This window comes from Centruroides vittatus, unplaced genomic scaffold (assembly GCF_030686945.1).
Source record: "Centruroides vittatus isolate TY-2023 unplaced genomic scaffold, ASM3068694v2 contig_1309, whole genome shotgun sequence".
Classification (NCBI taxonomy): Eukaryota; Metazoa; Arthropoda; class Arachnida; order Scorpiones; family Buthidae; genus Centruroides; species Centruroides vittatus.
In genome coordinates, this window is record NW_027120832.1 from 1,007,833 (window position 1) to 1,035,189 (window position 27,357).

At 30.3% G+C, this 27,357-nt stretch overlaps 1 protein-coding gene across 1 annotated transcript; it reads left to right on the forward strand.

Annotated features, from left to right (window-relative positions):
* Positions 1 to 448: 448 nt before the first annotated feature.
* On the forward strand, positions 449 to 27,157 carry VhaAC39-1 (V-type proton ATPase subunit VhaAC39-1). Its single transcript, XM_067288367.1, has 8 exons — positions 449 to 615; positions 5,744 to 5,915; positions 9,790 to 9,968; positions 16,092 to 16,171; positions 19,539 to 19,616; positions 22,984 to 23,160; positions 24,746 to 24,823; positions 26,234 to 27,157. The coding sequence occupies exons 1-8, from the start codon at positions 495 to 497 to the stop codon at positions 26,393 to 26,395; spliced, it is 1,047 nt and encodes a 348-aa protein (XP_067144468.1). The 5' UTR covers positions 449 to 494; the 3' UTR covers positions 26,396 to 27,157.
* The last annotated feature ends 200 nt before the right edge of the window (positions 27,158 to 27,357 follow it).

Genomic DNA, 27,357 nt, shown 5'->3' on the forward strand with positions numbered 1-27,357 from the left:
CGGTTGGTGAGGGACGGGGGCCGACATATCCGGACGGGTCATTCCCGGGATCGAATCCGGTCTCGATCCTGGGTCCCCCAGAGCGGAAGGCTGCTATCTTGACCGCTCGGCCTCCCGTTAATACTCGTTAAACACTCGTTGGAAACTGGTAAAGTTATCGCGACCGTTTTACGTAATCGATATTACTTATTCTCGAATCCAACTCGTTCTTTACCGCAACGACCATATTAAAACGTATAAACAAGTAACGGCATATTTTTAGAAGGCAAAAACCGTATAAAAAATGGAAACTTAAAATAATGTGAAGAAATTTTATTTTATTATTCCAGAATTATTTAAAAGACGAAAGCATTATTTACCGCTGACAAATTTTCGTCATTAAAAAGTTTTATTTCTCGATAATTTCTCTTGCAAAGGAAAACGATTTTTCTTCTGGCAACACTGCAAAATCAAAGATAGGCCGGCAGAAGGCGATCATATGATCGGCAGTCAAGATGTCGGAAGCGCTATTCAACGTCGATAATGGTTATTTAGAGGGTTTGGTACGAGGATTTCGATATGGAATCTTAAAACAGTCTGATTATATGAATCTGGTTCAATGCGAAACTTTGGAAGGTGAGCGATTTTCTCCGATAGATACGGTCGATAATCCGCGTAATAAGCCCATCGAGAAGGTGTAGCCCGTATTTAAATGGTGTTAAAACTTTCGTTTCGTAATTCTTGCTCCTTCTTTTATTACTCTTATTATTTCTTTAATGAAAATACGCCATCGAGTCTGTCTTTTCCAGCCAGAATCGGAGTGATTACGTTCTCGAGTAATTCTGTCGATTACTTTAAATACTTGGGAAATTGGATTTTGTTCGTACGAAGTAAGCGGATATCTCTCCGCCTATCTGACACGCAAAAAAGTATTTTCGTTACGAAAATGTCTACGTAAAATCTTTACACGTTTTTTCAGTTTAATTTACCGTAAAATATAAATTTTTGTCGTAAATTATTATATTTAACTGAATTGAAAGTAGAAAGAATGTATGAGAACTTGTACTCTTAAGGACTCACATTAAAGGTTAGATCAAAACGTTTTTAATATGTAACTTGGTGTTTTTCAATCCTAGTGTGCATTTTTTTGGATTTTTCTGGTCTCGAACTACTGGCATGTGTTAGAATTGGGCAGGGAATAGACTCGGGTGTCTTCTTTTATTCTTTTACTAGCCCTCCATGCACGTGATGTCTGCTTAAAAATTCCTGCAGAATGTATACAGATATTTCAGTGTAATAATGTGTGTCTGGTAAATTTCATACTTGTGCGTACAAAAGTAAAATTTCGTCGATTGTTTATCATACCATAATTTTGACTGTGAGTTTGTGTTGATCCAAAAATCCTCTGTACCTGATGATGGAGTTGTAAATGAATAATTCAAAAATATGGACATATGGATTGTAAAAATGAAAATAAAATGTTTTTCAAAATATATGTTAATTGCATTTTGTTTCAAAAGATGTGTTTGAGTATATTAACTTTTTGTGGCTGCATTTTCGATGTAGGGTACACATTACAGTCTTGAGCTGACTCCCCATTGGGTTTTGATATTTAAAAAATTAGGTGTGCATTAGATTTTATGGCACATTAGAATTGAGAAATACAATATTTTGATACTTTCCTAGTTAGTTTTAACTTTGAAAATAGAACACTTTCCAAATAAAAATAATTTAGTTGACAACTGAAAAGAAGTTAGAACGCCATTAGTACAGAGAGATTGTAGGCAGTATCTTCATCTATTCATTGTAATTAATTAATAATACCTGGTGCTATAACTCAAATTGAAATGGAAATTTCTTGAAATAGGAGTGAGTTTCTTGAAATTGCAGTGTGTCAATACAAAAGTAAAGCAGTTTTAGGAAAGATGAGCCTGCATTATTTCTCCAAAAATAAATAACTACCTCAGTGGAAACAAATCAAAAATTTACAGAAAAGTTTCAAAGTATTTGCTAATAATGTAGTATGCATTTTCTAGCTTGTGACTACATTCCAAGATTGCACTTTGAAGGTAAACTGAAGTTATTTTCTGTGGTATTCTGGGGTTCTGAAGTATTTGCTTTTACATTTGATGTTTTACAAGAAAAGAGCTTGAACTTTTGTTTATATAGAACATCGCTCTAATATCCTACAAAAAAATGAAATGCTTAACAAAGGGAGTCTATTCACTTTTTTCAAGTATTGCTTTCTTTTTTCTACATACTAAAACAGCTCATCCATGCTTATTAATGATTGATGTCTTTTGAATTGAGCACCATGAACACATTACACTTGTTAAACAGAATTCAAGGTGCGCTGTCGTGGGTTGAAAAGTAATTAAAATTTAACATGGATTATGTGTGTGAAAGATTATGTGTGATTATTTACAGCAGTCTTTACATTTAATTGCATTGATTGGAAAACAAACATTGTTTTTGGGTAACGTACAGTACATAAAATTTTCAAGAGTGGAAGAATTGCAGGGTTTTAACAAAGATATGTATAATGTCTCCCAGATGAATAGGGTTCTGCAATCTAAACATTGCTTAAGTATGGAAGTATGGGCCCATAGTGGTGTAAAATTATTTTCTAATGTGTTTCTTGCAAGATCAGTGGAGGTTGTTTTATTTTTAACTTTGTCCTGGTGTTCATTTAAATGATTTGATAACTTTTTAGTTGCAGCACCTATGTAAAAGAACTTTGATTAATTCACTACGGAGTGCATATTTCGAATTATACAATAAAAGAAACTCAACATCACCTTAACACCAGGGATGAAATCAACACTAAATCCGGAACTGTTACTGGTGTAAATTGTGTGAAAAAAACCTTTCTTCACAAACATTTTTGGTTTTGTTGAGATCTCGAGTTTCATTATACGAGCATTCGGTTTTGTTTTAAATCTCCACATTCTGTTTTTTGAAGCATTCCATTGGATTTTTTGCCTGAGGAAGAACCATCTTAGAAAGTTCGAAAATGTTTGTGAAGAAAGATTTTTTTACATGATTTACACCGGTAACAGGTTCTGGATTTAGTGTTAACAATAAAAGAACTTTGTTCCTGTTTGCACTTGCTGTTGGGACAATGTAAATTTCATAATTTTTCTAAAAGATCCTTATCATTGTATAGAATTCTGCTGAGGTTTGATGGTAAGTGTGGCCCCAAGTCTTTTGTAAGCACAAATCATTCCACTCTCAAAATCCCTGATAGATTGATAGTCATAGGGAAAGTGTTTAAAACAGTCGTTACTCTGCACACACAATCCATAAATTTGTTCTAAATACAGTCGACACAGCGGGACCTCACTAATTTTTCCCCAATTAAACAGCTGTCCCAAAAAAGCAAATTTTAATGGAACAGACAAACTCTAAGATAAAAAGTGAGCAATAAAGACAAAAACTATTTATTGAAAAATATAATTAAAATATTCAGTGTGAATACATACATGTAAATGAATTCAAGTTCAAAAATAACACATTAAAATATATTTTAAAAATTATAAAAAATATACAATAAGACACATACAAAAAATAAATTTTTTTGCAGTCGTCTTCAATGTCCTTTCACAATCAACATTGAACTAACCTATTGTATTTATTGAATATTCTGAACGGTAACAAGTGTCCTTGCCACTGACTTTATCACCCAAGTCGATTAAAATAGCTATGATTTTCTGAAGTTTATATAATCATTTATATCTTGACATGCCTTATATGAAATTGAATAAAGCTGCTGACAAAGTTGAGTCTTCCTTAATAATCCAAAATTCGTCTGTGTGATACAGTACTTTCTAGGCTTCTCTGGCAGTTTCACAATGATGGATGTTTGTTTGTTTGTTTACATGGCTAGCAACACTTAGAGCAAACGTAATGAGAGCTTCTTGATCCCACAGTTTTGGCTTACTAGAGCTTCATCTTTTTCCTTAAATTGATTGATGTTATGTTCTGACACTACCATGGTAGACCACAAATTTTCTCTCATTAGTAATATCTTTATATTAAACTCACACAACAAGAAATTTGATGAACTTTCTAGTTTTGGGAAGGATTTAAATGGCTCAAGAACAGTTGATGCCATAAATTGCGAGGTTGTATGTCTAGCAGTTTGACCTGTCCAAAAAAATGCTCAAAAGATTGCACAAAATGTTCAATCATATAGGACATGACTAGGCCCATAACCCTGTTACATTTTAATCAGTTGATGTTAGATCCTTTGTAATGATTTGGATTGGATCGAATATTGGTATACAAGACACATCATGACTCAGGAACTAGTTCATGTTCAGTCCTGCTATGTCATCCTTTATGATGCTCATGTCCATACTAGGTAGCCCAACAGTTTAATTAATTCTCTTAAAATTAAAATTTAAAAAATTTTCAAAAAGCAGGCAAATTTCTAAAACAAAAATTAATGAAATTACTAAAAATAATTATAATAAATTTAAAGTTGATTGTCTTTTGTGCGAAACAACACTAAAACAATTTCTATAGTATGTCACAAAAGAAAAAAGTTGCAATTAATTAAAATAATTGTAATTAAGGGTTCAAAAAATGCAGGCAAAAAATTAAATAGATACCATATATCTTGACAGATAAGACGATAGTTGAATCATAAAAAAAAGGCCCCAAAATCCGGGGTTGTCTTATAGGACAATTACAAATTAGATTGAAATTTATATAAATTAAAACCATTATACAAAAATGGACAAATTGTAATTATTTACTAGTAGAAACTAGGGTATGTGCACAAAATAGAATAGCCCATACAACGTTTTTGTGAATAGTCAAGGTCATTACCCAAATGCCCGAATCAGTGCGAACATTTACAACAAAAGCAAGGCAGAAAATAAAATATGTTCATTCGAAAAATCACGAATTGGACATAATTCCGTATATGCTATATAGTATTATTATCCAGATGATGATCGCTGATCTAAACTAAATTCATAGGCTGTTGATAGTTTAGGGGTCGTCTTATAGGACAGATATATGCTAAAACTATAAAACTTCCACAAAAATTTTTATCTTGTCTTAGCTGAAGGTCATCTTATCTGCCGAGATATATGGTAATTATTAAAAATAATTATAGAAACTTAAACTAAATTAATATTAAATAAACCAAAAATGAATTAAAACTCTGGCCTTTACACTAAAACTGAAACCAAAATTAAAAATAAAATCAAAACTAATTAAAATCAAATTAATTGAAAATTAAAACATTTTTAAAAACCATTTAAAAGTTCTTTTGAAATTTTTAAATTTACATTATTTGTTTGTGGCTATGATTGAACATTTTGCTTTTAATATATATATATTAAACTAAATCTAATATATACGGATATGTATTATTTTCAATAATATTTATCCGTATATATTAGATTTAGTTTAGTTTTTATATGTGTATTTTTATATAACCAAAAATTATTTTTCAAAAATCAATCTTAACCCGTTTTAAAGAATAGTTGCTATGGGAGCAAATGAATAGTTGTCTCCAACTCCAAGTCTGACTTGTGAGTCAAAAGAAGTCTTTTCATGTCTCCTATCCTTATGTAAAATCCTTCCCTCCTCTGTTAAGAGTCTGTTGATATATAACTCTTGTCTTTCAATTTTTTTTATATAAAGAAATGTAAATACATTTTTAAGTGACTTTTGAGAGAATTTCAACAGTGCTATTTATATAATTATAATGTATTTTAAAATGCTTGCTTATAATTATTATATATTTTAGATTTGAAACTTCATCTGCAAAGCACTGATTATGGGAATTTCTTAGCAAACGAAGCGAGTCCTTTAGCAGTCTCGGTAATTGATGAAAAATTACGTGAGAAACTTGTAGTGGAATTTAATCATATAAGAAATCATGCCGTTAAGCCTTTATCGACTTTTCTAGATTATATAACGTAAGTATTTTTAATTTCACAAATTCTGATTGGATGAAATATTACAGATCAGCGGTTCCCAACCTTTTTTCATTAACATACCCTGTGACATGTCATTTCTCTAGATTGTATCCCTCATTTAAGAAATTTAGTGAGTAACTGTATTGTTAATTTTACATGTTGTAACTTTAAAAAAAAAAAGCTAATTTATAATGTTGATAAAGAGAATATATTTATGTTCATACATTTAAAAATCAATACATTTACAATACAAATTTAATAACAAATATAAAAATTATAATAAAAATAAAGTTTCACAAACAAACTAACTTGAAAGTACAGGTATACCTTGAGTTACATCATTCTCAATTATACGTCGTTTGTCAAAAAAGTATATGGAAAAATAAAAATTAAGTTTGTCATTTTATTCGACTTTACATCCATCTGCCACACATATTGAAGTCGTAATATCACTAGAAAAGCGTTAAAAGCACATAAAATCAAAAATATGTACATTTATAGTAAATGTTAATATAATCATAATAAATCCTAGAGAACGAAACATGAAACCATCTGTGTTTCTGTGTTGTCATCTTATTTAGCAGTCTTTAAGTGCTCATTATTGGTGTTTTCCACTGTAGTTTCGACTTACATCGTAACTACACAAGTAAATTCGACTTATGTCGCCTCTCCTGGAACCAATTACCGACATAAGGCGAGGTATACCTGTATTTAATTTCGTATTAAACAAGTTCAGTGTGAAGCCTTGTCCTTGTTTTTTCTCGCATAATTTTTTAATGTCAGATTCGACTGATGTGAGGTATAATCTCAAATCTGGAACTGCTTTCAGCTTATTGTGATACTTATTTTTAATATATAAATAAGAAGAAAAAGCTTTGTCCTCTTAACCTCTCTAATAAAAAATACTTTTTATAAACAAAAAATACTTCTTTCAAACAACACGTGGGAATATTGTTGAGAGATAATAATAATAACGGTAACACAACCCACCATCAAAAGTCTGTAGCATAATCACTAATCACGCATAATGGTATCCCCATTACCATTGACCGACTGCACAACATTTATCGATCTGTTGCATTGTACAATCGGCAGCATAAGTTTTTATTTCTATTTTTGCATTTTGAAATGTATAATAGTTTATGATTGTTGCAAGGAACATTTTTTACCTAATAATCTTTTAATACTATTAATTTGTAATACATAATATATTATTTTTTCTGCCATAATAACTAGCTTTTTTCTGTACCTTAAACAACCTATCACATGCCCCAAGTTGGGAACCGCTGTTATAGATAATTTGAATTAATTGAGGTTTCATTTGTTAATAATTACTTTTGGTAAATGGTGAAAAATTTTATTGGAAAATGATGGTATTAATATGGGTACAGTAATAGGGTCTTAGGTTGGTAGAAATAGCTGTGATTAAGATTAGAAGATAAAAGAAATTAAAGGTGTGAAATTATTAACAAGATATGTGGACGACACATTCTTGGTTTTTGATTAAAAAAAAATAAAGTAGAAGATTCTTTTATACTTAATGAAGTAAATAAAAATATAGATATTAAGTTTGAGATTAAAAAAGAACTCAATAGTAAAATTGATTATTTACAGACAGACAAGTGGACAACAGTCTGAATTTATAGATCACAATTTTTTCAAATTGCTGCCCAATAATTTTTCTATAAACACGATATTTATGAGAACATACTTTCCATATAGTTTATAAAATCTGTTGCAAAAGTATAAACACTTTATTATCACATAAAGGCAATTATTCTCTCATTTCTACAAGATTGTTTTTATTTAAACAAGTTTTATATGTTAACATATGTTAACAAGTTAACATTAGCACCTTTGATCAGAAGCAGAGCCACCACAACTTGTCTAACATAGATCATTTCTCAAATATTAATAGTAGAATAGAATTAATTAGTCATCGTTGACCATCCTCTTCTCTGGACAGAGGTCAACAACTACTTTTGGTCGAATTACTTTGACCCCCTTCTGCAACAGTCCCTTCTATCTATCAGACCAGCAGTATGGTGGCATTCAAATAACAAAATTACATAATACAAGGTTACTGATGAGCACAAAATATCTTTTAAGGAGTTTTTGAAGGTGTTGAGTTTAAATCTGTGGTCTGTTTTTCATGAAATTTCATTTGTGGCCAGATTACTATTTGATATTTGACAGTGAATGTACAGTTTCTTAGAGTTAACATTAGGTAAAAAATATATCTGAAAAAATTTAAGATATTGCATTTACAATTTGTGTCTACCCGATCATTGAATTTGTCCCATTTCGTACCATTCGAGTATCATGATAAACATGACAGTGGTAGGCTGAAATAACCAAACTCTTTATATGGTTTTTAATATCTATATTAATTTTATTTACTTCATTAATTAAGTATAAAAGATTCTTCTACTCTATTTTTTTTTTATCAAAAACTAAGAACACGTCGTCCACATATCTTGTTAATAATTTCATACCTTTATTGTTTTAATGTTTGTTTTATTATAGTATATGATTTATATAACTGCAGAGATTGTCTTACATAAGGGTTTATAAGACTGACTGACCGATTTAACATTTTAAAAATTCTTTATTTTTCTGCTGTACACAATTTTTAAATAATTTTAAAAGGTTTTTGTTTCTCAAGCACTATAAATTGCAATTAATCAAACACTAGACATTTTTTATCCTTTTATTTATTCTTTTAGTTGACTTTTAGTTCAACTAAAAGAATAAATAAAAGGATGAAAAAATGCCTAGTGTTTGATTAATTGCACTTTATAGTGCTTGAGAAACAAAAACATACAACAAACTGGTTTCAAATTGGCAAAAAAAAATTTAAAATGTGTTAGATTGGTCACTTGATGTGATAAACCCTTACATAAGATAACCATTGAAGTTGTATAAATCAAATACTATAATATAATAGAAGGGTTAAAAGTATGAAATAATCTAATAATCTCAGTCTTTGTGGTTGTTATTTTTTGCCCAAGCAATGCCAGGCTAATCTGCTAATTCCTAGAATGGTGTAGATTCTATGTACAGTATATGGTATTCTTTTTATGCATATTTTTAAAATTACAGTAAACCTTGATTTAATGGACTAATTTGGATGAGGGGGTGTCTGTTAAAGCCAAGAGCCTACATTATATGATAAAGTAGGCTTTCCAAATACATGTGTTAATTTGACAAATTAGTTAGTTTATCTGTTTTTACTTTTGTAGATATTTTTGTGAAATTAAAATTTAATATGTATGAGATGTTTTCTGTGTTCTTGTGTACTCACCATAGTTCTGAGACTAATAAGCAAGTATATGATCTAAATTAAAATAAACAAGTAAACATTTTCTGAAAAATACAGTGTGGTGACTCTTGAATGTGGAAAAAAATACTGCTAATTCAATTAATATAAAAAAAAAAACATTTTAAAATTAACAGGGTGTTAAATTTCACTTATGACATATAGGCTGGAAATTTTGTCCAGTAAATCTGAAGTCTGTTAAATTGAGGTTTTACTGTATTAAAATTAATAATTTTAAGTGTTTACATAAAATATAGTTTATAAAAAATATTAAACTATTTTAAAATTCTTAAATTGTTTTTATAATTTTGTGTATAATTTTTTATAATCAGATTTTCATGTAATAGTTTGAATAAATTTGTAATTAGATTTATGAAATGTCCAAATCTCGGTATATTTTGCTTTGTCAGTTGCTCTAGTTTAGAAGAAATATTTGTAATTTACAAAATATTGGATTAATGAGATCTGGAGATTTTATATTTGTTAAACACAAACAATTTATTATTTTTTTATGTTGTATATTTTCATTGAAATTTTACATTATTAATTCTTTAGGTACAGTTACATGATTGATAATATCATTTTACTTATCACGGGAACATTGCATCAACGTCCCATCACCGAACTTATTCCAAAATGTCATCCATTGGGTAGCTTTGAACAAATGGCTGCAGCACATATTCCTTCTACTCAAGCAGAACTTTATAATGCTATTTTAGTTGATACACCACTAGGTAAGAGAAAATTTAAGTAAAAATATTTTACTACCATTGCATTTAACAAACTAGCTAAAAAACTGCTTATTTTAGAAATGTAATTTTAATACTAAGCATTTTTGAACTTTTATAATTTATCTACATAACAAATTTAAGATGAATTTGAAGAAGAAAATGTTAATATTACAACAATAAAACTTAAACTATTTATTGGACTTTTACTTATTCATTTGTTTCTGTAGATTTCCCTAGATGTTTTTAGTATATATTATGGATTTTCTTAAGAGAATGAGGATAGATGATAAAATGAGTAAAATATTTAATAAAAAATACAGATACAATAATTTTTTCAACAGATTTCATAAAAAAATATTTAATAAAAAATGTTATTAAAATATCTTTTAAGACATCAAAAACAACTTTAATCATCACTAACGTACTTTTGGTTTAGCCAATTTAACAGTTTAAAGTTTAAATTGGCTTAACCCAAAGTACTTGAGATTGCCTTTTTATTCTCTCAGTGGATAAGTTGAATGTGCTAAATTCTTGCTTCAACTTTTTGAACTTTTTATTGGAGTTTCTTAATTTTTGGAATATTTTTGTTTTTTGTGTTTTTACTATCTCCACCTTTACTGATTTTGTCATAATTTACTTGAACATTTTGTGATAGAACTGCTGTACTAATACAATGAGAATCTGTTGTGTGAACACCAAAATGAAAGATTTCTACTCTTCTTGCATTGAGTTTTGCTTCAGTAAATATTTGCTAAAATGTTTAATTTCTTATATACAGTAGAGTCCTGTTAGTTCGAACTAATTGGGACCAAGTCCAGTTCAGATTAGCTGAATAATTGAAATAATGCAGAAGCAAGCAGTAAAACAGGTCCGGTTTCTATAGATCCAATGCTATCAATGATGTCAGTGCCCCACCCTAGACAAGGGTGAAGTGAAATGAAATTGACCGTAGAGTTTAGAGTGGACAAGATCACAATAACCAACTGGAAAAACATTGTGCAAAGATTGAGCAGTTTTGTACCTCAACTTCAGAAAAATGAGTTGAAAATCAACAAACAGCAAGACCCTCAACGTTTGACAAGCTTGATGAAACCTTATTCACATGGTTCACTCAGGAAAGAGAAAGGGAAACACCTCTAAGTGGACCTCTTGTTAGAGAAAATTTTCCTCTTCACTGACCAAAACATGTTCGGATTAGCAGTGTTTGGACTAGCAGGAATCTACTGTACTACTAAATATTTGCAGTTTAAGCATAAGTTCCATTGAACAAATTCTGAAGCAGTTGTGGAATGACATGAAAAATTTAAGAATTCTTCCAGAATTGCAGCAAAAATTGAATTTATTCACTTATTGTTATTCTTTGCTAAAATGAAGATCATAACAGTGCACACTGTTTTGTGAAATCATGCCATTCATTTTACATTTTGAGTTTTGCTATACAGTAGACCCCCCATAACATGGTAGATACGTTCCATGTTATAGGAATCCGTGTTGTACAAGTCACTTAAATACATGAGCCAATCACAGCCTGGCAGTTTAGGGCTATGGCTGTTTGAAAGATTTTCTTCCATAAAATTAATTGATTCTAGACTAATTTGACTCAATATTTCTAAATCATGTATAATTTTTTGGGAATAATCCATATAAACTATGCTATAAACAAAAAATTGTAGGATTACTTACTGAGTGCGCACCATTTGATGATGCCATTGCTTAAGCTTATTTTTGTTGCGGAGTGGCTTATCGAACGGCGGCCGCGTGTTTCCTGATCAGTGAATTTTTCGCAGAAAAATAACTTAACTTTGGAGACATCATTAATAAAAATACAATTTTTATGGCTGTTGAATAATAAATTTTTTTTAGTAGGTCCAGTGCTCGTTTAAACTCAATTGTTTGTACAATATCTGCTATTGGTCCAGATTCGACCAATCCTGTTCCGATATGAGTCGGTGATGACGTTTTACCATGTTATACAAGTCTGTTTTAGCACATTATATGAACACGATCACAATTTTTTTGCTGTGTTATATAAATCCGTGTTATAGGGGGGGGTTTACTGTACAATGAAATATTCTCAATGTTTGCATTTAATACTTTGTTTCCTGATATAATTTCTATTCATTCTCTCTCTATCTCTCTCTCTTCTTTCTTTAACTATTTGACGTAGACATTATTCACTCTGGATGTGACTCGGTACCAGATGCATACATGGACTATATGCCATGGTGCATAAAAGGTAATCCAGAGGTAAAATGTTGTCCTAGTAAATTAATGGCATAACAGGTGCTTCTTCTTTAGTCAGTTTTTGCTTTTGAAATATCCAATTTAATTTCTTTGGAAATTTTTTCAACAGATTTCATGCTAGTATTTCTTGGAAAATTTTAACTTTCCTATTTACTTCATATAGTAAACCTGGGTCTTGTTCATGTATATCATTTTCCAGCTTAATTAATTTTCTGAGTTAGGAATACATAACCTTTCTTGATGCTCAAATCAGTATTCTCAAACATACTGATGATTAAGCTGGAAAATGATATACAGTAGAATCCCTCTAGTCCGCCCTCGGCTAGTCCGTCTCTCCAGTTAATCCAACCGTGGTTGGAGTCAAGAAACTTGTCCCAACTCATCGATGACTCACCGTCCATTGCATTCTTCTGTGTTCATTACAGTATATGTTTTACATTGTGTGTACATGTACAGTTTTGTGTTTTTTTTCAACATGTCAGGAGTGAAACGTAAACACATTATTCTTTCATTAAATGAAAAATTAGCAGTGCTACAAAGACTGGACAAAGGGGAATCACTCCAAAAAATTGCCAAGAAACTCAATGTAGGCATTACAACAATAAAAGATTGGAGAAAAAATTGGAAAGACATTGAATCATGCACAGTGACAATAGATAGCGAAAACACTCTTAAGAATCGGAAAACGTCGAGAAAGCCTAAACTGGAACTGCTTGACAATGCATTGTGGATGTGGTTCTGCCAAGAAAGAAGGAAGGGAACCTCGATAGCTAGACCCATTATAGAAAAAAAGTTAATAGCTTTGCACAAAAAAAGTATAAGCCAGAAGTGAGTTCATAGCTAGTGAAGGCTGGATTGATCACTGGAAAACTCGTCATGGCATCCAGTTTGTTTCAATTTCTGGTGAAAAACTATCTGCTGATGCCGAGGCGGCTAAGGAGTTTTCTGGTGAAGTTTCAAGAAATTGTCGAAGAAAATGAACTGTTACCTTGCCAAGTCTATAACATAGACAAGACAGGCCTAAACTATAAAATGCTGCCAAACAAAATGCTCGCTGCATCAAATGAAACCGTTGCAGGAACGAAACTTATAAAAGATAGGCTAACTGTTGCTCCTTGCAGCAATGCTGATGGTACACACAAGCTTCCCCTGTTCGTTATTGGCAAATCTAAGAAGCCTAGGGCATTCAAAAACATAAACTTATCTTCCTTGCCGGTTTATTACTGTAATCAAAAATCTGGTTGGACAGACTGCCATCTTTTCAAATCTTGGTTTTTCAGTGAGTTCGTTTCATCTGTTGAAAAAGACTTGAAACAAAAAAAGCTTCCCGTTCATGCTCTATTGCTGTTGGATAACACACCATCACATCCATCTGAGGATTTAGTGAAAGGGGACATAAAAGCTATCTTTCTTCCACCAAATGTCACATCACTTATCCAACCAATGGATCAGGGAGTGATAGAATGGTTAAAGAGGTGCTATCACAGAAAACACATTAGCTCAGTTTTAGAAAAGTCTGAAGAAGGTTGTAACATATTTGAAGCTACGAAATCGCTCAACATCAAAGATGCTATCTATACGATTGCTGAGTCATGGGAGGAACTGAAACCTGACACGCTGCAAAAATCTTGGCGTAAGCTTTGATAAGTAATAGACCTGACTGCACTCTTTACTGTGCCAGTCAAAAAAACTGCTAATTGTCTTATTATTCTGTAAACAAAAACTCCCTTCTGGGTTAGAATTGGATCAAATGAAGAAGTAATTGTTTTATTGTACTTGGGATGTTTTCTTTAACATTTGATAACTAGTGTTGCCAGGAATGAATTCTTTGGGAGATTTTTGCTAATGTTGTCTTGAAAACTGTAGCAAAACGAGTGATGCAAAAAAGTGCTTTTGACATAACAAAAATTGTAGATTTTATTTTGATATCAGCCAGTACAAAATTAGAAATGTCATTACAAAGGCCATAACTTACTGATAGTCATACTAAGATAAACTCACACAAAAATAACCTTGAAGAAACAGCAAAAAAATTTTTTAACTGTAATGTTTTTGGATGTTTTTAACATTCTCCTTTCAGTAGAATATGTAATGGAATGCCACAACAGTCATTTGGAAAAAATATTCTAGAATACAAATTCAAATTTAACATCTGAATGTTAAGCTATTGTGAAACAAATGTATAAGTTTGAAAATATTCAAAAATACAAAAATCATCACAATAAAATAAACGAATACATAAAAAATTAAATTGATAAATACAAAGAAACATTAAAAGTAAATAAATACAAAATATCTTTAAATAATGAATCCATCTGTTAAGTCAAATGATGTAAATAGTACATTCCATAGCTATTGTGAGGCTTTGCATTATTTATGTAGAGGGTGTACAAAAAAAGACCTCCAAGCTGTTGACAGAGAGTTAATATCCTTATAACTGATAGAATGTTTCTTACATGTTGCTTTATAAATATAAAAAGCTTCTGCATAGCAAATATGTCAGTGATTCCTTACTTTCTGGACAATTCTGGCTTGGTCCCATTCAATACTCATAGAATCTTGATTAGTGATGGTATATGCCACTAAGGTGGTGTTTGGGTTGGATTTCCTAATGTCATCCTTGTGTTCTTTTAACCATTGTTGGACAGATATCAGAGTGGCCCCAATATAGTAGAGATCATGCGCAAGTCTGCTGTCTGTTACAGGTATGTTGTAAACACCTGGGACCAGCATTATGTCTGGAGATCCTTGTCATTTCTTAATAACCTACAAAATGTAGAGTTTCTTCTGTAGGTGATGCTGCGACCAACCAATGGTGTTGCCTATCTCCTTAAAGATATTCCATAGGGGAGTGGTGTAGTCTAGAATAAAATGTTCAGCTCATGAAGAATTCCTGGGATGTCCTGTTGGAATGAATCAATGAGGGTTTTAATGGTCCTGTGTTTGTAACCAAATTGCACACCAATGGAAATGATGTAATCCAATTCCTTGTTTCTATCCCAAGCATTCACACAGTACATATGTGCTTTCCGGATCAGCACCTAAAATGCTGCTAAGAGGGTTATGGGAGCTCCAAGGATGAGAGGAGCTCCAAGCATCTGTGAGAGGGTTATGGGAACTCCAAGGAATGAACAGAGGATTGTACAAAGATTTCCTGTAAATGCTCATGAATATGCTGCCACTCCTGACTGTTAGTGTAATATCAAGAAAATGCACTTCCCTTTCACTTTCCTGCTCCAATTCTAGCCTGAGATCTTATGGGTTGTTATTGATGTTATCTATAAAATTCTGGACGATGGGATGTTTTTCCCAAATGATGAGAACGTCGTCTATGTATCTAGTATACAGTTGAATGCTGTAAACATAAATGGGCAGGACAAAAGTCCCCATGGACCTAAAGACCCTTTCACAAAGTTTTTTTAGTTTTTTAAAAAACTATTTGGTATTTTGCAACTTTTGTTAATCAAAGAAATACAAAATCAAATATCCAAAAAATCTGAATTGGACTGGGGTATTTAGATCTTGTCTAGGTAATGTTACAATGAGTTTGAAATTATGTTGATTTATTTTATATATATTTGAGCATATATTTGTTCTAAACAATGCATGATAAAATATATTTAGAAATTATTTACTGCAAAACAACAAACAGTTGAATCATTTTCATTAAAAATTTCTTATTAAACATACTTCAAAATTTTAAATTTGATTTAGGAATATTTTGTTTTAATTTTTATTCAAAGTTCGATCTGGTGCTGGGATTGGAGGAATTTTTAAAAGTAAACAGGTTTTTATGAATTGGTTTAAATAATTTATTGCATTTTTAGAGTGAGATGAATGATTACAATTTTATATATTAATTTTAAAAACTTTAATTTATAGCTCCATTTTTTAGTGATTGTATCACAGAAGAGGATTTGGATGAAGTGAATATTGAAGTTATTAGAAATACACTATACAAGGTAAACAGTAAATTACTTCATTGATGTTCTTGTTTCTCTTTTGTTTTTGTTTTGTTTAAATATTATTTTAATACGGGGATAGTGAACGATATTTGATTATATTTCTTTTTTAGAAAGCCACATTATTTTCAAAGTTTCCTTTTAATTTTTTACAATAAATTAATAAAAAAAAATACAGCAGCTATGTGAAATGGTTTCTATAAGAAGTGAGAACAAAATATGTGAATTATTGAGAGCATTTACATTATCATAGAAAATTACAAGCTGATAACATTTAGAATTATTGATATGAAATAGTTAATTTATTTTTGTATACATATGAATATCGGGATTATTGTTGGTATTATTAATTTTCAGCATATATCTGAATAGCAGAACATTTGTCATTATGCAATGTATTTTACTGTTCTAAGACTATTTGTTAACTTACCATTACAAATATGTGGTCATACTCTAAGAGCCAACAACACAGTCTACATTAAAATAACATTTCAATAAAAGAATTTAAACACTAAAGACAAAACTTAACAATCACAAATAAAGGATGACACATGTTTGATCATCATGATAAACTTTTTTTATGAAACTTTGAAACATAACTTTGATATGCCTCTTTCTACAATACCTCTTGATGTTTTCCAGGAAGGGCACCTCTCACCTTTCCATATGATTCCTGTACTCTACCCAAAGACCAATTACCGGGCAGTAGATTCTCATCCTTTAAGAGGATCATTGAATTATCATTTTTTCACTATATATATTAATATAAATATATAAAATTTTAACATTATTGATTTTATAATTTTATATTATTTAATATCAATTATTTGTCCTTCTCTTATGTATTTAAACATTATAATATTATAAACATTATAACATTATAAACATTATATATTTAAACATTAAAATTATTATTAATTTTAATGTTTAACTACATTCTATAATTCTCATCTTACTTTTTTATATTGTTATATAAGTTAATTTTAATTTTTCTTGGTTGTTTTATTGCCCATTGTGGATAGTTATTGTTATGGGGTGGAAATCAACAGTCATGAGACTTTTCCAATTTCCTGTGAAATAAAAAATAAAAAAAATTAGTGTTACATTGTCTTTATCAAATTGCCACTTATGCCATATAACTTGAACAAATTTAGTTAACACTTGCCATTTAGACAAATAATCATTGGGTTTATAAGTGAAATCTGGTAGGCTGTTCAGATGTCTTCCAATAAGAAAGTGACCTGAGTTAGAACTTCAAAATCACTAGGATTGGAAGACATAGGGGTAAGCAGTCTGCTGTTTAAAACATCTCTTTGCATGGTGATAGTTATAAACTGTTCTATAGTTAGTTGCAAATTGCCAAAGTTCATTTTAGATGTCTAAAAGACTTAATTTCCAATTCCTAGAGACTACCGAAACTAGTGATCTGGGTGGTATGAATTTCCAGATGACTTCCTCACTAGTAAGATAATTATTACTAGTGAGGAAGTCATTATACTGTCAGGGGGAGTTCTGATATAGCTATGTAGGTATTTTTAACTCTGCACTGGTACCTATAAAATTTATGACATTATCTGTTCAAATTGAAGCACTTTTACCCTTCAACTGAAAAATCTTTCAAATCCATATTTCCATGTAAATAGTTAACTAAAGTCAGAAGGAAGATTTGCTCGCAATAAATTTGAAATCCTAATCATACATGTTACAATTGTGTTCAACAATGTTTTATTTTTCACTAAAGGTATCTCATACACTGTAGCAAAGATATCAAGACTTAACACACTGTTACTTAGGACATCAAAATGACACTTCTATAGTTAGAATGTACCTGTATTTTTGGTATGCATTTCAGTCCATAAGATCTCTTCAGACATAAACAAATAAATATGTATCTGGTTTTAGTCATCTATCACATCTATTGTGTTTTTAATAAGCATAAATCAGGTTATTAAGAGCTGATCCCTATTTATTTGTGTATGGCTGAAGAGGGTTGTATGGACTGAAGTGCATACTAGAAGTAAAGGTACGTTTTAACTATAGAATTGTCGTTTTGTCCTGAGTAACAGTGTGTTAAGTCTCAATATTTTCACTACATTGTGTATGAGATATATTTTAGTGAAAATTAATTGAGACAGGAAGTTTTAATATATTGCATTTCATTTGTTTTAATTTTTTAAAGTTCTAAAATTTCTATAGTTTAAAAGTTTAAGAGCATATGTATAAGATTTTTAGTTATACAGTATATTCTGTTTGTCTTTGATTTACAGATGACCTTAGATAGGTCAAAAATACCAATTCTAACAAATTCAGAATTAGTTTCTTTAAACATGCAACATTTCATTTAAATTATGCACATCCAAACAATTGCAGGATTAATCAGGCTACTTTACCACTAGTATTAATAATTAAATAGTGAATAATTTGGTACTCGGCATTAGGCACCATCTCTTATTAAATTTAATAATTAAATTAATATTTATTAAATAATTTTAAATATTCTGGAAGAAAAGAATCTGCTTGGAACAGGATTTGAACCCACAGCTTCCATTTATCTTGCATATATATTGCAGTTATGCTACCCAGACCACCATTTGATCTTTCGATCTCCACCTCCAGACATATATACTTTAGATACAACCATCATCTGTTGCTTATGGTGCTGACTGGAATGACTTCAGTGTTCATGGCCTATAATTATCCACTATAGCATTCAGCTGACTATTGCTTTATTCTGGCATTGTTTATAGATACATTTATAAACATATCAAAGCCTGATATTTTTATAATAAGCCAAACAATTACAAATTCATATAGTATATTTACACCATGCAATAGCTGGCTGAGTGTCATAGTGAGTGATTATAAAGTGTGGTTGCTGAAGTTGTCTCCTGTCAGCACCATAAGTAACCAAGGATAGTTATATCCAAATGAAATATGCCTGGAAGTGGAGAATCAGATGGTGGTCTGGTTAGCATAACTAGCAATACATCCACACAGTAAGTGGTAGTTGTGAGTTCAAGTCCTATCCAGGACAATTATTTCCTTTCAGAACTTTCAAAATTAATTCCTTTTCTTTATGTGCCATGCCTGGTCCCCCAGACGTCGGCCATTTTTATTACCTCCCCAATGCTTCGTATGCCTGTCCGTTTTTTAATATTGTCCATCCATGACAGATGTCTTCAGCCCCATTTATGCTTTCCCTCAATCTTTCAAAATTAATTACTAAATATTAATAACAAATGATGTCTAATGCCTACCTCTAGGACAAATTACTTACTATTTAATTATTAATAGTAGCAGTAATATAACTCATTTAATCTGGTGATTGTTTGATTTGTAGTTTAAAATAAATTTGTTCTATTTACAGTCATATCTGGAATCATTTTACAAATTTTGTCAAGAATTAGGAGGAACTACTGCAGAAGTTATGTGTGAAATTTTAGCGGTATGTATTATATATAACTGTGGATTTATTTTAAAAACTTACTTATATTTCATTCTGGCTTTGAAAAGTTCAAAGCGGGACGAGATAACAATAAATTGTCAATAATTTGAATTGTTGGCATCATGTGTTTTTAATATTGCCTTGATTTTTAAGTAATCATATTAACTTGAGTACACACCATAAATAACTAACTAATCCACTTTTAATTTTCTAAATAATAATAATAATATAATGTTGCACAAGAAACTATACAACATATCATGGACAGCTGTAAAAGCCTGGTACAGACATAATCAGGAAGCAAAAATAATTCACCAGTATGTAGAAAAGAAATATTTACTAACAATCACAGAAATACCATATGTATATTTTACAAACTATTCTTGAGAACACAACACACAAACTATATTTTGACAAAGCAGCTATATCAGATAAAATGATCCCTCATGATAGACTGGATATTATCTTCATCGACAAAGTGCATAAAACTACAATATTGACATTGCTATACCAAATACACATAATCTACAAAATAGCTGTATAGAAAAAATAAGTAAATATACTGAACTCTGTCAAGAAGTAAAGTGCTTGTGGAAAATGAATAAAGTCCATACCATAACAACAGTTCTATCTGCCACAGAAGTTATCCCATATTTGTTACATAAAAGCCTGAAGACAATACACATTCATTCAAATTTATATATATCCTTACAAAAAGTTACCATTCTAGCAATGTGTTATATTGTCAGAAAATTTCTCCAAACTGTTTAGGGTTTTGTATTGGTCTTACAGGCTTGGCTCCTGAGCCTGCCTGTGAGATTGATACCAGACACAAACTGAGAATGATAGAGTAAAAGATATAATAATAATAGTAATACAGTAGTTTCAAGGAACCATAGAGAAATCCCAGCAGGAACATAATTTTTCAGTAGGGCCACTGATGTTAATAAGGTCTGTGAGGAGAAATGAAGCAAAGAATGACTCATAAACAACATCTGATCTAGAGTGGCTGCACAAATAAGATCTGTTTTCTATGTTGGGTAGCTGATCTATAAACACTTGGCTTTAGGTATATAAGCATACTCATTTTTGTGGAGAAAACAAAACTGATTAACAATGATTACATTTGTAAGTTAGGTAGAGTCTCACATTTGAAAAATGCTAAATTACCCTTGGCCATCAGTGATGAATGAAGCACTTGCCTAAATATGCATCACAAACACATCTATCATCTTACTCACACAATAGATAACACATGCCAACCCAGTCAGTATGTTTCAGCAGCAATCCACTTACTGACCACAAAGACTGGAAAATCACACATAATCTAGACCCTTTAAAATTTCAGATGGAAGTCAAACAACATCAAAAGATAAATTATTTGCATTTGATAATAGAAAGAGAAGTGGATAAATTTGTAATTAAAAAATATACAAAACATTGTCAAATACCAATAGCATTATATTATTATATATTAGCAATACCAATATACATAAAAGAAAACACCTTTAAGATGGTGATCCAAAAAATTTATAATAGACCAACAAAGGTCAATGATAGAAATGCAGAGATATATTTTCCTAAAAAAATATTTATTAACTAATTATTTAAAGAAACTTATAGAAAAAAGGGCAATAAATTCACAAAAAATGAATAATAATAATAACAAAACTGATAATAAATAAAAAAAAGTTAATTTATATAAAGACAATATATGAGAAAATAAAAAACATACTGAGACCAATATTATTTTAGTGCCAGAGCATCAAAATACTATAAAAAAATATGTTAATAATACAAGTAATAGCAGGGTCCATAAGACCTGGAAAGTCGCAGAAAAAGTCAGGGAATCTGCAAATACCACAGAATCCATCTGTCACACTCGCTCCTTTTTGGTCTGAACATGTCTTTAAACTTACACAATTTACTTTCACAATTAAACTTACACATTTAATTAATGGTCAAACTATAACTGAAAATTATTTTGCAAGCTGTGATTTAATTTTTTTAAATTATTAAATACCTATATTTTTGGAAGCTCTAGAATGGGCCTATTACATGGCTCCAATTTTTCAATAAATGTTTTCCAGATGAATAAATAGTTGCAGTTCTCACATTGTACAAGGATGGAAGATTCATTTCACAAGGATGTAAAGTAATGATTGAGAACCCTTCTAAATAGATCTGTGGAAATTTTTACAAATGTCATCTTGATGTTCCAATATTTGGCTTGGCAATTTACTACTAGTGGCCCCAATTATATATCACTTCTTTGTCATTGTTTTGGTGTTGTAAGGGAATTACATATATATACCTGATTTTTCTAACATAGTTAATTTGTCCCTGCCATTACACAGGTCTATATAAGGGCAGCTGTGGTTTTATAGGAAGGTTAATAAATTCCAATTTTTGAAATCTGGTAATTTGTAAGGACACAGACCCAAGATACAGGATGGAAGGGCTTCTATAAATGTGATTTGTTTTGATTATTTCTAATTTTGATAGAGGGAAGAGGAATTTTTGCACTTGAGTGTTAATGCACTTGAATTTAGCATAAGTGTATCCTGCCCTATGCATTGCTATATTAATAAATTGTAACTCTTTTTGTACCAAATTTTGCGATGATGGTAATATGTAGGCTGTATGAATAAGTGTAGCTATGACGTTATTTATGTAGCAAGGTAGTTGGAAATAGAATAAAGTGGCCAGTATAGTTCATACTTAGCCTTAGTATGTCAGAAACATTTTTCTACTAATTCTCTTTTCTTTCTTGTAATAACAGTAGAGTCCTGCTAGTCCAAACTAATTGGGACCAAGCCCTGTTCAGATTAGCAGATTTTTGGATTAGTGGTGTTCGGACTAGTAGGACGCTACTGTATCACAATTTCATTACTAACATTTAATATGGAAGTTTTGCTATTTCTAAATTGCTTACATCTAAATATGTTATAAATCTTGCCAATTTTTATTGTTTTTAAAAAAATAGAATAGATCAAAGTTTGACTACTATTTTGATAACATGTTGATACACATGCTTCTTGTTCTTAATTACTTATATTATACTTTTGTTACTTTGGATGTTCTTGTGAACTAGGACTTGTTACATTGAGGGAAGAGAAAAAAACAGTTTCAAATTAAAACATATTTAATGTAATGTAATCCTGTTACATTAATTTAAATATGTTTTAATTTAAAATTGTGTGTTTTTCTTTCCTCAGTGTAACAAGTCCTAGTTCACAAGAACATCCAAAGTCAACAAAAGTATAATATAATAAGTTGGTAAAATTTTTGATTAAAGTGAACTTTTCAATTTAAATAATTATATGATTTGTTTTCAATATTTATGATTGAATCTGTGTATTTTTAGTTTGAAGCCGACAGAAGAGCATTTGTGATTACTATAAATTCTTTTGGTACAGAATTGACTAAGGAAGACAGAGCTAAATTATATCCTCACTGTGGAAAATTATATCCTGATGGATTGGCAGAATTAGCAAAAGCTGATGATTATGATCAAGTAAAAGCTGTGGCTGACTATTATGCGGTAAGCAGTTTGTTTTAATATGTAGACCAGTGGTTCTTGGTTTTACTTTCCTGGCTGTTATGTATACATAACAAGGGAGAGTAATGGAATCGTGTCAAATTTGACCCTTTGAGTTTTTTGTAAATCTTTGGGTTTTGAGACTCCCTGAATTCAAAAAAGTGAAAAAAATTCAAAAAAATTTTATGGATATGTATGTGTGTGTGTTGATGTCTATTTTGCTTAACATATCTGGACGGTGAAGGTAAGAAATGAAATTGGGCACAGTAACTTGTATATAAGGTGCATTGATGCTATTAAATTTTGGTTGTGAAAGGTCAAGGGAATGGAAAGATAGAGGGTGGTTACATGATAAATCTTGCAAGGGGTCAGACTTAATGAAGATTTTACTTGTTAGTGTTTATAGTGCTTTATAAAACTCATCTCTACTTTGAAAAGTAAGTCTTTTGCTATTTTATAATAATTAAAAATATATAAAGTTTTTATGTCATAACAGATGGCACAACATAAAATTAGTTATTTATTTACATTGATAATACAAATGTTATTTTCGGGATAAAAGCTAAGAAAGTTACAACACAGTATTAAAGCTGACATCAATATATTAATACAGTATATACAAGCTGTATATAAAGTGAAATAAAAATGTTCTATTATTTTGAAATGTGGATACTAATATTCCATTATTTTGAAACAGCAAGTAAGAAAGTAAAATTTAATTGTAAAAGAACTATACACAATGATGAGCTGAGTTTTGGAAGAAATAAAAATGAAACATGATAGAATGTGATATTTTATTTATTATATTGTTTCACATTTGTAACATTATTATTTTCAACTTAAATGCTGTGATATCAATTGAAAAAAAGGAATATTTCATTATTTTGAAATCTAGTTGTAAGTGCAAAAGCCCTTCATTAAATATATATTAAGTTATGTATTCTGAAACTGTGTCTTCTTTTATCTGTTTTTACTTTTTTTTTTTTTTAACTCTGCCCTGTGGGCACTAAGAGGGCCTCTATTAGTAAGCCCATTATGGGTTCGGCCAGGCCCACAATGGGGCGACCGGGTGGTGAGGGACGGGGCCCGACATATTTGAACATACCACCCCCGAAAAATTCCTGGGGATTATTCGACCCGTTTGGATTCGATCCCGGGTCCCCCAGAGCGGTAGGCTGCCACCTTGACCGCTCGGCCATCCGGCCGTCTATCTGTTTTTACTGTCATGACTAGGTGCATAGACAGACACTGGGCATTACTGACATCAATCTTTATTTGGGATATTCTCAAATAAAGATTGATGTCAGTAATGCCCAGTGTCTGTCTATGCACCTAGTCGTGACAGTAAAGACAGTAAAAAAATATATATATTAAGTATTAAATCTTATTTTTAAAAAATATTTAATTTTTTTTGTAGTTCTAAATAATGCAGATTAAGGTTAGATTTTTAATCTTGGCAGTTTAGCCTATTGTTTTAATAAGAAAATTTTATGAGTTTTATATGAGTTTTTTTGAATATCGATGTAAAACAAATTAAAATTTTATTACTTATTTAATGTTAAAAAGACACGTATAATTTTTTAAATAGTTTTACAAAACGTTGTTCGAAGGAGCAGGAAATAATCCAGGAGAAAAGACGTTAGAAGATAAATTTTTTGAACACGAGGTAAGTGTTGTTTAAAAAGTCTGTCAAAAAATTCATCAAATTAACTAATTAATTGGGATATGTATTGTGAAATTATATCTGATGTCTGTGGGAAGTGGAGTGTTTTGTTAAAACTTCCAGAAGTTGGTTAGGTATTAAATTATTACTTACAGCTGGCTTCTCGTTCATTACCAAAATGTTGACATTTAAACAATGAACAAAAATTAAAGGTGATTTTTGAAATGTTTTCAATTTTACTGTACGAAACATATTTTAAAATAGAATTTGAATGCTTAATTAATTACAACAATTGTTTTTAAAAATGGAAGGATACTATTGATGACTAGAAAATTTTATTTAGTAACTAAAAAACTGCTAAAAGCATTCTTCATTACCAATTCAGTTTTTCCCCCCATGGAAAAAGTGATAAAGCACGATTGATGCAATGGAAATGTTTTATAATTGTTGTACAAAGGACTGCATCAGTAATATTGATTTATAGCCAATTTTTTTATGGAAAGTTTTTATCTGTTTTTATGTTCTGTTAAAAAAATCATTTGAAAATACTCATTTAACTTGCCCTGGTTGTTAGATGGAATATTGTAAAAGAGACTGCTTGATTGCTTACTTAAGCTTAATACAAATAGGAACTTCCATCTGAGTTTTAGGCCAGTTTCAATGGAAAAATTATTATTTTTTAATTTTGTTGCTCTGCTAATGAATGCATTTTTTGCATCAGAAATAGGTGCACAATACAAAATTTATCATGATAAATTTTGTATGGAGACTGGGTTTTACAATTTGAGCTTTGTTTTACTGAGTTGAACAGTGTAATGTGTTTTGTGGAAGTTAGATAAACTCTTAATAAAGATACAGTTCAATAAGTATCAAAATAAGTGTTCAAAGCAATTTATTGTGTAAATGTCAATTGGCTGATATGAATTGAATTTATATTTAAATTATATATTCAGTCCACATCAAGAAACCATCATCATTTATATGAAATGCCTTAGTCAAGAAACTTTTTGAACTAAAACTTTAATGAGAAACAATGAAAATAAGTAGTGCTTTCTTTCAAATTTTTGTATGTAAAATAATATAAAAAGTTAATAATGTAAGTATAAGGCCAGCTGTAAACAATGTATGGTAATTGTGTCTTTGAATGCTAGACAAGTGTTAAGTCTTTGAATGCTAGACAATATACATCAAATGGCAAAAATTTATTTGTAATATAAGCATGTTTATTTATGAAGACATATTTCAGTTCTTTAAACACAAATTTAATGGATAATAATTGGCAAAAGATTTCATGCTGTAATTATATTTGAAGTACTTTTTCAGTTTTATGAACTACTGTTAATTTCTAAGCTCTCGAGTATTACTTATTTATGAAATAAAAACACTCGTATAATTTATTTCTGTTTTGTTCAGGTGCAGTTAAATGTCAACGCATTTTTACGTCAGTTTCACTTTGGAGTATTCTTCGCCTATCTGAAGTTAAAGGAACAGGAATGCAGGAACATAGTGTGGATAGCCGAATGTGTCGCTCAACGTCACCACGCCAAAATCGATAGTTACATCGCAATTCCCTGATCGAATAAGTTTAATTTGAGTTGTGTGGAATAAAGCAAGTATTTTAATCTTTCACATTCCTTGACTGTAGAAAATTATCTTAATTTCTCATTCCTTATTGCATATTGTACAGAGAATTAAATCTACATAAAATGCCTGTATAAAAATACATGTGTATTGAAAAGTATTTGATTCTGTATTAACCTGAAGTAATTGGTGTAAATTGTGATTGTTGAATGTCAAAAATAATTGTAAACTATTTTACAAAAAGAATATGTCAGTTTTGATTATTTATTAATTACTATTGTGTTGTAAATGGAACAGGATGATTTTTGTGTGTTCAAAAGAATTTTCTGTTGGAGTTGGATTGCAACTTCTAGAAATATTTTCCAATGTTTTCCATAACTTTTCAATCAGAATTAACTAGAATTATTTATATGGAACCAAAAGTTTGTTAACAATATAGAGAAATCTTGCTTTTGAGATTAGATTATCATCATTTACATACAAAATAAACTTATGTTATTTGGAATATTGCATTATACAGTATCAATGCTTAGTTTTATTTATGTTATATTACACCGATGTATTATATGGGAATTACTTTCCAGTAAGTAGACTTGAAGTTGTAAGATAAGATTGATTTCTTTTTCTTGACAAATTTTGTGAAAAAGAAAAAATGTAAAAGACACATTAGTGTGCAATTCAAATGTAATCTAGAATGTAATTCAATAAAATAAAAGATGTAATGATTTTGTTTGATAAAGGTTCTAAATGAGGGAACTTAAGATCTATTATTTAACTTTGTGAAGGAACTTTATATCATACTTTAAATGCGCTGGCTACTATACTGTTTTAATGCAGTCATATAGTGGATTACAAAAACATCAAAATTGTGTTAGGAATGTGAATATACCAAAAAGTATAAATAGGATATTTAATTAAAATATATATACAGAGTATTGTAATAATCTTTTCAGCTG